At 47.8% G+C, this 13,492-nt stretch overlaps 1 protein-coding gene across 8 annotated transcripts in view; it reads right to left on the bottom strand.

The window, feature by feature from the left end:
- AMPD3 (adenosine monophosphate deaminase 3) overlaps positions 1-13,492 on the bottom strand; it is a 58,011-nt gene that overhangs the window by 40,663 nt on the left and 3,856 nt on the right. For 6 of the 8 annotated variants that reach the window (XM_032240723.1, XM_032240724.1, XM_032240719.1 and 3 more), the window contains one exon: positions 6,834-7,059. In XM_032240723.1, coding sequence (XP_032096614.1) covers positions 6,834-7,059 — 226 coding nt within the window. Of the gene's footprint in view, positions 1-6,833; positions 7,060-12,002; positions 12,575-12,965; positions 13,485-13,492 lie in introns of those variants that run through there. The other 2 variants (XM_032240725.1, XM_032240721.1) reach the window with 2 other exon arrangements.

Below are 13,492 nucleotides of genomic sequence, written 5' to 3'. Positions count from 1 at the left end.
GACACACAGACCTTGGCCCATCAGAAGGAAGTGCTTTCTAAGAGGGGAACCAAATCAGTTTTGTTTACACACACACTCACAGACATACTCACTCACTGTATTAGTTTGCACTGCTATAAAGAAATACCTGAGTGGTAATTTATGAAGAAATGAGATATAATTGGCTCATAGTTCTGCAGGCTGTACAGGAAGCATGGCAGCATCTGCTTCTGAGGAAGCCTTAGGGAGCTGTGACTCATGGTGAAGGCAAAGCAGGAGCAGGTATCTTACATGGAGTGAGCAGGAGTAAAAGGCGGTAAGGATGGGTGGGGGAAGTGCTACACACTTTTAAATGCCCAGACCTCATGAGAACACTATCTCTAGAACAGCACCAAGGGGATGGTACTAAACCATTCGTGAAGGATCCATCCCCATGATCCAGTCACCTCCCAACAGGCCCCACTTCCAACATTGGGGATTATAATTTGACATGAAATTTGGGCAGAGACACAGATGCAAACCTTTGACACTCATACCCAAAACACCCAGTCACTCAGCTCCAACCTTTCATCTTTACTGGCTGGGCCTCATTGTATATAATGGATGCTCGATATGGGCCTGGGGAGGTAGAATTTCTAAAATGGGCCCCGCAAATGTCCCTCCTTAATCTCCAGATGGTGCGAATAGAATGAGTTGTCACTCCTGTGTTGATGTTATGGAATATGGCACAGTTGACCCTAAGATAGGGGGTTATTGGTAGGCCTGATTTAATCCCATGAGCTCTTAAAAACAGAGCTTTCTGAGAGTAGGAGGGGAGCTCAGAGAGATTCAAAGCAACAACACTATAGGAGATCTGTCAGGATGGTGGGAAAAATTATAAGGAAAGATGCAAACCTCTTCTTGGAAGGCAGGGAGGTTTTGCAAAGCTTTGGGAAGGAATGAGCCGAAGGTGGCTGTCCTTACCCTGAGGCAACAGGCGGGGAGTAGGTACAAAGGAAGGTAGGGGAGTTTATCTAAATAGCTGGTTTACTCATGTTGCTATCCAAGCCCACAAGACAAAGAAGTGATTGGGTCACCTGGGCTGTTGTTAAGCATCTCACCTGCCAGCACCTGTCTGGTGCCCCACCTGCTCTAGGGCCCTTGGTTGCCCCTGCCAATCACTAAGTCCCCTCCTTTACCCTGCTGCACTCCCCAGCCATCCTCTACTCTAAGGAATCAGGCTCCCCAGGGCCTTCCCTGTACAGCACTCATATGCTAAAGTGAGGAACGCTTCGGGCCCTCCTTGCTCTCCTAGTGAACAGCAGCATCTCCCCAGGGGCTGTCTGAAGCCCACTGCCCTGTGTGGTCTGTCCGGATGACTACCAGGCAGGCAGGGGCACTAGAGCCAAGCTTTCACCAGGCTCTCAAATGTCTACTATGAGCCGGGGACTACACACAGACCCCACTTCATTCAATAAACTACTGTGTGCCAGGCCCTGGGGGTAGAGGAGTAGATAAAATGTAACTCCTGCCTCCAGGGGCCAACTGTGATGGCCGAGATGAACCAGACAGTTCCAAAGATTGCTATCATACGATGTGGCTGGTGTAATGAGATGCCCTGGATATTTTGGGATCCCAGAGGAGACACTTAATCCAGACTAGGGGGGGGGAGCAGTGGACAATGGGGTCAGAGTGGGGATATTTCAGAACAAGGAGGCTGGTTTGAACTCCTCCCCAACACACACTTAGCTCATTGTGGTAGCCCCTCCATATGAGAATTGTTACCCTAAAGGTTGGAACCAGCAGTCAAAAACCAGCACAGGGTTTTGCAAACAATGGGAATCTGAATGCTGTTAGGTGGGACAGGCATCCTCCACTTCTACAGGCTCTCGCTGCTGCTGCTCACACTGCCCCGGCATTGGATCACCTGGAACTGGGACTCCCATCTATGGAGAGAACCAGGAGGGGCTGGTACCTTCGCTGTACTTGAGACCAGAGGTCCCAGCCTATCTCATGAAATATGTTGCATGACGGGCACTATAAGAGGGGACCCTGCAGAGAGTGCAAGGGCCCACAGAGACCACTCACTCTGCATGCATAGCCAGATGACCAGCATCCTGGCAAGGTGCGTGTAACTTTGATACTAATACTTTGCAGCCAGTCATTTGTGAAAACTGACAGCCCCACCCTCTGTCTCTCCCTGAGCTCCCCTCTAGAAACCTGACCCCCGCTTCATTTCCCCCCACCCCCTCCTGACCTACTGTAATTTCCACTCACGTCCCACCATTCACCTTCGCTTCTCCCTTCCTCAATCCTTCCCAGCTGCCCTTCCTCCCTAAAGACCCAGAGATAAAAATGAAGCACAATCTATACTACCTGTTAAGTGTTACAATCTCTCTCCCTAGCTTTGTTTTTATTTTTACTTTTATTTTGAGACAGGGTCTCACTCTGTGACCCAAGCTGGAATGCAGTGGCATGATCTCAGCTCACTGCAACCTCCACCTCCTGGGTTCAAGCAATTCTTGTGCCTCAGCCTACCAAACAGCTGGAACCATAGGCACACATCACCACACCCAACTAATTTTTGTATTTTTTGTAGAGACGGGGTTTTGCCATGTTGGCCAGGCTGGTCTCAAACTCCTGGCCTCACGTGATCTACCCACCTCAGCTCCCCAATTTCTCCCTAACTTTTTTTTTTTTTTTTTTTTTGAGACAGAGTCTCCTTCTGTCACCCAGGCTGGAGGGCAGTGGTGCAATCTCAGCTCACTACAAGCTTTGCCTCTCGGGTTCAAGTGATTTTCCTGCCTCAGCCTCCAAGTTGCTGGAATAACAGGAGTGCGCCACCACACCCAGCTAATTTTTATATTTTTACTAGAGACAAGGTTTCTCCATGTTAGCCAGGCTAGTCTCCAACTCCTGACCTCAGGTGATCTGCCCATCTTGGCTTCCCAAAGCACTAGGATTACAGGCCACCACACCCAGCCCAATCTCTACCTAACTTTAAAAGGGGATAGATTGACTTTAAAAGAGGATAAATTGACTGTTTCAAATGAAGCTCCTATGTCAATGACCCTGACTTTTTTAAAAGTTGCCCATTCTTATTGTAACACATTTCATAAAATAAAGTGACTCAGCAACACTTTAGCTGTACTATGCTCAATTTATAACGCATATGTGTTTCTCAATTTCACTCAAAACATTCTAGGGGAATGGCTGTTCTAGGTAACCAAGTTTTTCAGCTAACAAAGTTTGTCCCCTCTATATCCTAATTTTTAAAAAAACAATTTGGGTCTGGCTTCTTAAAATATACATATATATGTAATTCCTGCTTTCCTCCTCAATGCATGCTGAATGTAATTTAAAGTTCTCTCAGTGACTCAGGATCATCGCTGTATTATCCGGCATGATCTCAGAGGTGTTTTATCCCTAAACTACTGTGCTTCAAATTCTTGTATCTGCTTTTCATAATTACTGTTTCCTCTCTCCCTGTTGACTGTCAAATAACAACAATAACAAAACAGGACCATTAATGGTGCTCCAAGCCCTGTGCTAAGGATGTTTTGTGTATTAGCTCATTTAATTCTCACAAGGCAGGTCCTTTTATTATTCTCATTTTGCAGTTTAGGAAACCAGCTCAGGCAGGCAAGGGCTTTGACCAAGGCCATTCAGTAGTAAGTGACAGGGGTGCCACTTGAACGTAACAGGTCTGACCCCAAAGCCCAGGCTTATAATCACCACAATCACCTATGACACTGCCTCTTGAAGCCCCTCTCCCTACTTCTAATTTGCTTCTTTAAATCTGCCAAAGGATAAGAAACAAGATAGCCATGTTAGAGAACTCTGTGTAAAGTAAGAATAAATAGGAGATGAGATGGGAGGTGCCACAGATGGAGAGGGCACAGGGGAGAGGGTGTCCTCCATGAAAATGTTAACTTTTGAACATTTACATATAAAGGCACCTCTAGTGAGCAGAGAAACTGAAAGACAAAACTGGGTGTGCACAGACCCCAGAAGAGAATGCTGGGGCTTCTGACAGTCCAGGGACCAGGCTTTCTTTCAGGAAAGAAGCCAATGGACAGAGCGGGAGCTTTGGCCCGCTTCCCTCCATTTCACTCTGAAGCAGCAATTACATGCTAGGGGGCAGGACCTAGTGTCATTCCAGGGTCTACAGACCAGAGAGCCAAAGACCGCACCCCTGCCTAAAGAGAGAATATCCTCCTGGTTGAAGTGTGGGGTCTAGATTCAAAAGATGTGGGCTCTAGTTCCTGCTCTGTCATTTACTCATTATATGTCTTTGTGAAAGTAAATGTGACTTCTCTGAGCCTTAGTTTCTTAATCTGCAAAATCAGAATACTAAGAATATCCACTTGATAAGCTTGATATGAGAATGAAAGGATGAACGCAACCTACACAGATCAGTATTTAGTCCACAGCAGGCACTCAGTGGCAGGAGCTGCTGTGGCTGCCTGTCTCAGCAACAGGAAGTCAGAGACATCACTTACATTTACTTGGGGTACACTGTAACCCAACGCTGTCCTAAGCCTTTCACCTGTGGAGTCCCTCATTCCTCACAATACCCCATGAAGGTAGCTGTTATCATCTCCACTTTATAGATGAGGATGAAGCTGAGGCCCAAAGAGATTTCCCAATTTGTCCAAGATCACAGAGCATGCCAGTGAGTGGCAGAACACAGAGGGGGGTCCAACAAGTTGCAGCTACCCTGATGTGGTGTCCCTGGTGGCAATGGGGAGGTGGGATGTCTTCCTCAGCCGCATACCCACTGCCCGCCAACTAAGGTCCACACTGGATCCAGTCCTCAAGGAGCTTCTAGTCAAATGGCGCAGACAGATGCAAACTAAGACACCACAGCCTAGGCAAGGACACAATAGAGTTTTTGGAGAGAAGTTTGCAGGGGAATTTCTGGAAACCACAGAGCACCATTCAGACTTAGAGTAAGAAATCTTCCATTTTGCCCTGAGTCTGGCCATTGAGAAGAGCACAGTCTCTGCAGCAGATCTCAGGCCCAGTGCCACTCTGTAGTGGAAACTGGTCCCAGAAACTTATTGTTCTTGGGAATAAAAACATGCCAGGATTCCTTTTCCTCTCATTGTTAGGGGTCTCAAATGCTCAAAGCATAACACACAGAAGGTCCTGCAGACCATTCAGTTGATGAAGTCAGTCCTTCTGTTCCACCCATGGAGTGTGAATAAGGGTCTCTACAGTCATACTCTTCTTGACCCTCCAAGGATGGGCACACTGCCCCATCCAGCACAAGACTGGCACTCAGAGGTTACCAGCGGCACCTGCCTTTATGGGCTCACAGTCCTTTCAAGGAAGGAAAGCATCTTATAAGCAGTGAAGCTCTGTTCTTGCCTTTACACCGGTAGTCAACTTTTTACTTCCTTCTAAATGAGTTAAGGAAATGCTGAGCTTCTATACTACCAAGAAAGGAGAAGGCTTGCCTTTACACTGAGGCAGTATCTAGTCTGATCACAAACTAGGTCAGAGAGGGCTCAAAGATCTACATGTCAAATATTGATGTCTGCAGGGTCCTGGGCAGGTGGAAAACTAGATACAGCCGGGGTGAGATAAACTGAAAGGATAAGGGCTTCTCATTACACTTAGACTCCAATCCCAACTTCTTATCAGGCAGCACAAGGCCTGTCTGATCTGGGCCCCAAAAGTCTTCCAGCCCTGGTCACAGCACTTCTTCCTTTAACAGACCTCTAACCACATGGGCCTCCTGGAAGAGAGTCGGGGGGCCTTTGCCCTAGCTGACTTTTACCTGGAAGTCCGCATAGCTGGCTCCTTTAGACCCTGAAGCATTAGCTAAGATGTCACCTCCTTGGAGAGACCTTCCCTGACTTCCCTGTCTAAAAAAGGATTTTCTTTCCCCCTCTTTTTCTCCCCCAACCCCATCTCCTCCTTATTCATCTCTTTCATAGCACTTGTGCCACTCCTGAGGCCGTTTGCCTTCAGAACCATTCCTCATCCTCTCCTGTGTTTCCCAAGTGTGCCAGCAGGATTCTGGCTAGGTTTGGCCCATAGACATTGGAGGAACCTGGAAGGTGCAGGAAGGGTCAAGTTAGGTATTGCCTCCCCCCATCTCTGCCTTGGGAGGCATGTCTGTAGCTGCCACCTCTCCCACTTGGCTCCAGTTTCCACTAGAAAGGCCATCACAGTTCCCCCTTCTCCAGGGTGACCCCACCTTGTCTCTCCTGTCCTGGGTGGTAGCTGCTCCCTACTGTGTCTAATCTCCAGGCTATCTCTCCCCTATTTGGCTTCTCAGCTCTCTACCACCTGTGTAACCGATTCCCTGCATTAAAAGTCTAATACTTCATTGGTTTCTGATTTTCTGGTTGGACCCTGATTGATACAGCACTTATCATAACTTGTAATTTTTAAATTAATTTTTCCAGTTACTTAATTATTGTCTAGACCCAGGGACTCTATCTATCTTGTTCATTATAACATCTCCAGTCCCAGCACAGCACCGGCAAATAGTAAGCTGTGTTCATTAGCAATGCAAAATTCTTGTCAAATGATTAAAAGAACTTCAATTGATGTCTTCTAAGAAATCCTCAAATTTCCAAAAAGAAAAGAGAAATGCTGTTTGGAAATAGTGTATATTTTTGCGTAGCATTTGTTATTAAAACAGTAGCAGATGAAGTGGGTTTTGATCTTTTCAATGCAACAGAGGCACCGAGGCATCCCTCAATAAGTAAGAGGTGAGTTAAGTGGTCTTGGTTAAGAAACCAACACAGCTCCAGGTACATACCAGTCCCCATGAGGTGCCTTATCTTAGGACACACACCCGCAGCCTGCCTGGGTCTGCAAGACTCTGTGTACACGAATGCCAAGCCTTGGGAACACACCTTTTTGCGGTCTCCACAGACTTCTGCTCCGCCAGCTCCTTCTGTAGCTCTCTCTCCTTGGCTTCCTTTTGCCCAATGGGGCAGTCCTCTGGGACAGTGAACAGGGACAGGGCATCTTTGCTGTCCTCTTCTCGGAGCACTTTAGCAAACACCTTCTCAGCCAGGAGCCGGACTTGCTCGTCCACTTCAGAGATGTTCAGCTTGGGAAACTGGCGCGGCATCTCGGCTAGCAAAGGAAGGACAAGTATTAACTTCATGAATTGCAGATGCCCTGAGTCTCCAGCATCTCTGAGAAGGCACTGAAGGGAAAGCCAGGCCCACCTGGTACTTGGGGCCAGCTGTCTACTTAGGAATTCCCCAGACAAAACCCAGCATGCCAATTTCAAAATTAGCTCAATAAGTAACTGGATGTGAAGCACATGGGGCCACTTACGTGTCAGGAGAAAGCAAGTGTTCAAAATTCAAAGAATAAACTGTTTAACTAGGTGAGCTTCCATTTTTCCAAACTCAGGGAATCTGCAGCACACTGGCAGCCCTGGCCTCCTGACTTTGTTTCCATGCTTGAGAAGGGGCAAGAGAGAGTTCAGCTCTCCTTCCTCCAGACAATGAGGATACTGTTATAGCTGCAACAATTATCAAACCTCACTCCCCCACTTCACAGAGGAAAAGCCTAAAGCCCAGAGGCTTTAACAGCTAAGGTCCCACAAGATTACAGCAGAACCCTGGGAAAGCCAAAGCTGCATTCTTAATGACATAAAGCCAAGACCTTTTGCTGAAGAGAAAGAATCTGCAATTGCAGTTCCAAACCCCCTGGAACCCTCTATGAGACACAGCAAATAAAACAAAGGTTTTAGGGCAGGAACATTCTTTACCCAGCTGAAAGCTCACTCCCCAAAAGCAGCTCTTGATATCTACCTCCTCACATACTGGTTCTTTACTAACAGCCACTGACCTCAATCACCTGCTTGATTGGTTGGGTTTCATTCTTGCTTGGTTGATGTCTCCATTTTCTTATTTCTTTCCTTTTTTTGCAATAACTTATATAGCACTTAATATGTACACTCTGGCTGGACATGGTGGCTCGCACCTGTAATCCCAGCACTTTGGGAGACCAAGACGGGCAGATCACCTGAGGTCAGGAGTTCAAGACCATCCTGGCCAACATGGTGAAACCCCATCTCTACTAAAAATACAAAAAAATTAACTGGGCGTGGTGGTGGGCACGTGTAATTCCAGCTGTTTGGGAGGCTGAGGCTAGAGAATCGCTTGAACCCAGGGGGCAGAGGTTGCAGTGAGCCAACATTGCGCCACTGCACTCCAGCCTGGGTGACAGAGTAGGACTCTGCCTCAAAAACAACAAAAAAATGTATGCTCCGAGATCAGGTGTGGTAGCTCACCCCTGTAATCCTAGCACTTTAGGAGGTTAAGGCAAGAGGACTGCTTGAGCCTAGAAGTTTGAGACCAGCCTGGACAACACGGCAAAACCTCATCTCTAAAAGAAATGAGAACATTAGCCACGTATGGTGATGCATGCCTGTAATCCCAGCTACTAGGGAGACTGAGGCAGGAGGATCTCTTGAGCCAGGGAGGTTGAGGCTGCAATGAGCCACAAACACGCTACTGCACTCCAGCCTGGGAAACAGGGTGAGATCTCATCTCAATTAAAAAAAAAAAATATATATATATATATATATATATATATCTGCAAAGAACTTCACACTTATTAACTCAGTTAATCTTATTATTCCATTTGACAGATGAGAAAATGATGGCATAGAGAGCTAACATGCCCAGGGTCACACTTTTAATAAATTAGCGGAGATTCATGCTATTCCCAGCCTTTCTCCCCCATCCCTTTCCTCTCTGATTCTCAGCTCAGGGATCTGAACCCAGGCACCTGGTTCCTGCGTCTATGCCCTTACCCACCATGCTGTGCTGCTTCTCTTCGTCCATGTAGGTGTCTGAACAGGGGCTCCCTACAGTCCCCAGTATAACATCTGTGGAATGGATGGAACACTGCACCCTTTTCAACAAGCCACCCTCACTGGGAACAGCTCTGGAAGAGAAGTTTCCTGTCTATCTATGACCACAGTTTCTTTAAGATTGGTTTAAAGGGAGAAGCGGTTTTGTAGATCAGACAGACAAGGATGGAGGTGAGACAGAGCCCTGCTGCCGTCTGGCAGGGAGAAGTGTAGCTACAGGAGAGGGGAACGCGCTGGGCCATCTTGGGACAGTCATTCTCCGGCCTCACAATGTTCTCATCTGTGAGATAAAGGGATTGAACTAAGTGGTCTCTAAGGCCCTCTCAGCTCTAAGTGGCATAATTCTAGGTACAGAGAGATTTCCGGTGCCCGAGGAGGGCTTTCTGCTCTGAGTGGCATGTGGGGCTAAGTCATGACACAGACAGGAAGGAGGAAAGCAGGCTAGTAACAGGCAGTCAGAGCGAAGTCTGCGGCTCCCTTAATTCTGAGACCCAAGGACCTGCGTCTCCCTGATGAGGGGAGTGGGAGGGAGCCAGTGGGGAAGAGCCTCTCAGCACATAACTGTCTGGGGAGCAGACACCAAGGCAGCAAGTCATGGCCTCTGAAAAGAGGAAGAGGAACAAAGCTGACTGTAGAGATTTCCATGTCTTGATAGCAGACAGCAGGGAAGCTGGAGGCGATCAGAGAAGGTGGCAAGGGAGAGAAAGGCTGGAACAGCACAAAGAACCAGACCCAGGGGGCTCCATCAGGCTGAAACAAAGCTAGATCGTCACCTCCCCCTTATTCCAAGGCCATAAGTCAAGGGCACTGTCCCAAAACCTCACATCGCATCTCGGAAGACATCAAACAGGCCCAGGCAAAAGGCCATGAATGCCATAAAGCAACACACCATTCGACTGAGCAACTTCACTTCTAGAAATTTCTTTAAAAAAAGGAATCTTAGAAATGAAAAGCACGAGGATATTAACCTACACTCTTTACACAAATAGCTTTAAAATGCCCAAATTAGAGCATACTCACTTGAAATAAGATGTTAAGCAATCAGAATTATAATTATGAGGATGGTGCAATCACATTTTTAAACACAAAAACACAGTAAATGAAAAAATTAATACATAAAATTATACCCATGCTTTATTTACAGAGATAGGAAAATGCAACCCTTTATGGACAAGGCCTGCAAGAGATTTACACACTCAAAATGAGCAGATGGCAGGGCTGCCTGTGTGTAAGGATATTTTATTTTGATGATGAATGCTATTATAATGCCATTTTGAGCAAATACAAAGAGAATAGAAAGAAAATGAGTAGACTTAAGACTCCATGAAAAAAGAGAAAAATAAAACAAATCAAACTTACTTTTCTGGCAGGTTTTGGCAATTAAGGCTCCCTCTCACCTAACCCACAGGAGTGAGAGGCCAGGTTTGGAGTTTCATCATTGAGACCTATTTTGCGTTAGCTCCTACCCTGGACAGAAGCCGTTTACCAGCACCAGCACCCTCCTACCTCCTCTGCGCCCACAGACAGACACAGGCCTGATGACCCAGACACCCCCCACCAGGCTCCCTCAGTGATGGGTATTTGAGTGGGAGGGAAGTCCTTGATGTCTGAGGGCTCTTATGCCAGATCCTGCCATGTCTGTTTATGAAGCATTTTTTTTTTTTTTTGAGACAGGGTCTCTGTTGTCCAGGCTGGAGTGCAGTGGCACAATCACAGCTTACTGCAGCCTCAACCTCACAGGCTTGGGTGATCCTCCCACCTCAGCTTCCCGAGTAGCTGGGATCACAGGCACACACCACCACGCCCAGCTAATTTTTGTATTTTCAGTAGAGATGTGGTTTCACCATGTTGGCTAGGCTGGTCTCGAACTCCTGGCCTCAAGTGATCTGCCCACTTTGGCTTCCCAGAGTGCTAGGATTATGGATGTGAGCCATCACACCCAGCATACAAAGCATTTTTAGTTTGCTCCAGTCAACTAAACATACTTTTCAGGACACAGCTTTCTATAAAAGATCTTCCTTTCTCTTTAGCTTTCCCAAATCTACCTTTCCCAAACTGGATGCTATAAGAAATTGATACCTGTTGCTGGTAAAACAGGTCCTGTGGTCAGTTATTGGGAGATGCTGCATTCCACAGCCCCTCAACTCACATTCACAAGGCTCATTAAAAACTCCACGATCATAGAGTTGTATTACCATACAGAACGCTTTTTGTTTTACAGAACCCATATAAATCTTCTGCAGAACTACTACCAGTGTCTCAAATAGTTGGTAGAGAATTCATTCCAAGGCCAGGCACAGTGGCTCATGCCTATAATCCAAGCATTTTGGGAGGCCAAAAAGGAAGGATCACTTGAGGCCAGGAGTTCCAGATCAGCCTGGGCAACACGTCAGAACCTTGTCTCTACAAAAAATATTTAAAAATAGCCAGGCATGGTGGTGCACACCTGCAGTCCCAGCTATTTGGAAGGCTGAGGTGGGAGGATTGCTTGAGCCCTGGCAGTGGAGGCTGCAGTGAGTCATGATGGTACCACTGTACTCCAGCCTGGGTAACAGAGCAAGACCTTGTCTCAAAAACAAAACAAAACAAAACAAAACAAAACAAAACAAAAGAAAAAAACAAAGCAAGAAACAACAACAACAGAAGAATTCATTCTATAACTTAGTATGGAGCAAGTAACCCAATTAGGTTGCTGTGAGCGTTAGTAGCTGCTCACAGCTGCCTTCTGGATGTTCTTGGCAGACATCTCCCACCTGCCAACCCGTCCCTCCAGTGTGTCTCCTCTTTCAGACCCTCCAGAAACCTGCCAGGCCAGGCATGCCAAGGAAAGCCCACTCTACAGACACCAAGCAGAGCTACAGCTACAGCTGCCTGTTCACGCCTGGCTTCCAATCATTTGTCAGCTGAAGCCAGCAGGCTTGGGAGGCTTAACTGTGAATTCACCGGCATCAGTCAGCCAGTGATACAGCTTATCTCACTGTCACATGCGACACGCTCCGATAAGCTTGAAGAAGTGTCCCAAAGTTAGAAAGTTCTAAAACACTGCCAGTTTCAACAAACAGTAACTTTTCATGGTGCCACAGCTCCTCCAGAAAGGAAGCTCAGTGCCACTGAAATCCCCTTCTTACACAAAGGAAGCTGGTTCCTACTTTTGCCAGTCTCCCCTGACAGAAGCCCCGACACAGACCTGAGCCCGGCTCCATGACTGGTTCTGAGGATGCCACACAAGCGATGCACCCGGGCCAGGTGCTGCCTGCCGCCCAGGAGGCTGAGCTGAGTCAGTGTGTGCCTACAGCTGGCTGGGTTCTGTCTGCTGGCTGTGGTGGGAGGTCTCTGTTTTGCATATCTGCGAGCAGCAGTGAACCAGAGCAGGAAAAGCCTGGGCTGGAAATTCTTCCGTGAATATGAAATACAAGTGGAAAATTTCCAGGAGCCCCGAAGTCCCCAGGTAATGCCAGTTATCCAAGGCAAAATGGCTTTGGTATCCTGAATACAGTGTCCTGGCCCTCTTCACAGCTCTCACGAGAAGAAACTAAGGCGGCGGCTTCCACATTACAACAGTAAACTCAGCCATCCTACCCAGCTGCAGGAGATAAGGCACAGCCTCCCTCTAATGCCCAGCCTCCTCCTGAAAGCTGAGTAGCAACGAGCGATACCATCACCTTTGCTGCTTCCGTTCCAAACCCACTTCAGGCCTGGCCTGGCAACTGGGTTCATTTTATCAAGGGGATTTGTCTCAGGCACAGCCCACTCTGCCTCTTCTCAGAAAGCACCCTCTAAGGCAACCCTCCCTAGCGCACCCCAGAACTGGCAGGGAAAGCTTCAATCCCAGTTGCTAATACAATCCCCTCGCTCTCCTCCTCCTCTGGAAGGGAAGGACCATGAACTGCTTCTACCTTTCCCAGGGAAGGACAGAGACTCAGGGAGAGGGAACTGCCTCAGCTCAGAGGCAGACAGCAGAAGGGGCAGGCTAGGATGAAAAGCTGACAGCCCCATCCCACTCCTTCCTTTCTTCCCTGAAAGAAGCCCACATCACAGGTGGCTGCGAAGCCTGACAAGCTTTACCAGAACCCCCCCCAACCACACACAAAGAAAAGGAGTACACCCCAACTGACCCACCAGAGCCTACCCCAAACCCTCCCCTGCTTACAGCCGCTGGCGGCTCCCACGTGGGCCTCCAGCTCCGAGCGCTGGCTGGATTCTGCCACTCCTCCTGGGGAAGGTGGAGCCTGCCTTAAGTGACCCACAGGAGCAGTCCTCTAAAACCAAGCAGGGTTGATTAAAATGGCATCACAGGGTGCAAAGCTCTGATCTTCATCTGCCCTTTAGGAGAGTGGGAAGGCTTGGAACAGACACACGGCCTCCCAGTGACTTAGATAAATCGTGTGGGTCTGGGAAATAACCGTGAGCAAAATGGCTATTTCTGTGGTGCTGTTGAAATCCTGGGGAGAGGAGCCCAGGAAGGATGGGTCAGTTGTTTACCAGGAGGCTAGCTGTAACCCTGACTTGGGCCTGAGTCACCTCCTCATGCCCAATCGTGAGGTTGTGCCTTGCTGAGCCCACATCATAATTCCTGTGTGCACAGAGCAGTATTACAGGGTTGACACATGATCCTCAGGCTGCTGTTGGGCTTTAGCTACCCAGAGATTACGACCCACCTGTCTTCACAGCTGTTTC

Source organism: Sapajus apella, unplaced genomic scaffold, assembly GCF_009761245.1.
Source record: "Sapajus apella isolate SASKATOON/1434 unplaced genomic scaffold, GSC_monkey_1.0 scaffold47, whole genome shotgun sequence".
NCBI classification, from domain to species: Eukaryota; Metazoa; Chordata; class Mammalia; order Primates; family Cebidae; genus Sapajus; species Sapajus apella.
Note: the sequence above shows the minus strand (reverse complement) of the source record. Positions and strands in the feature narration are given on the sequence as shown.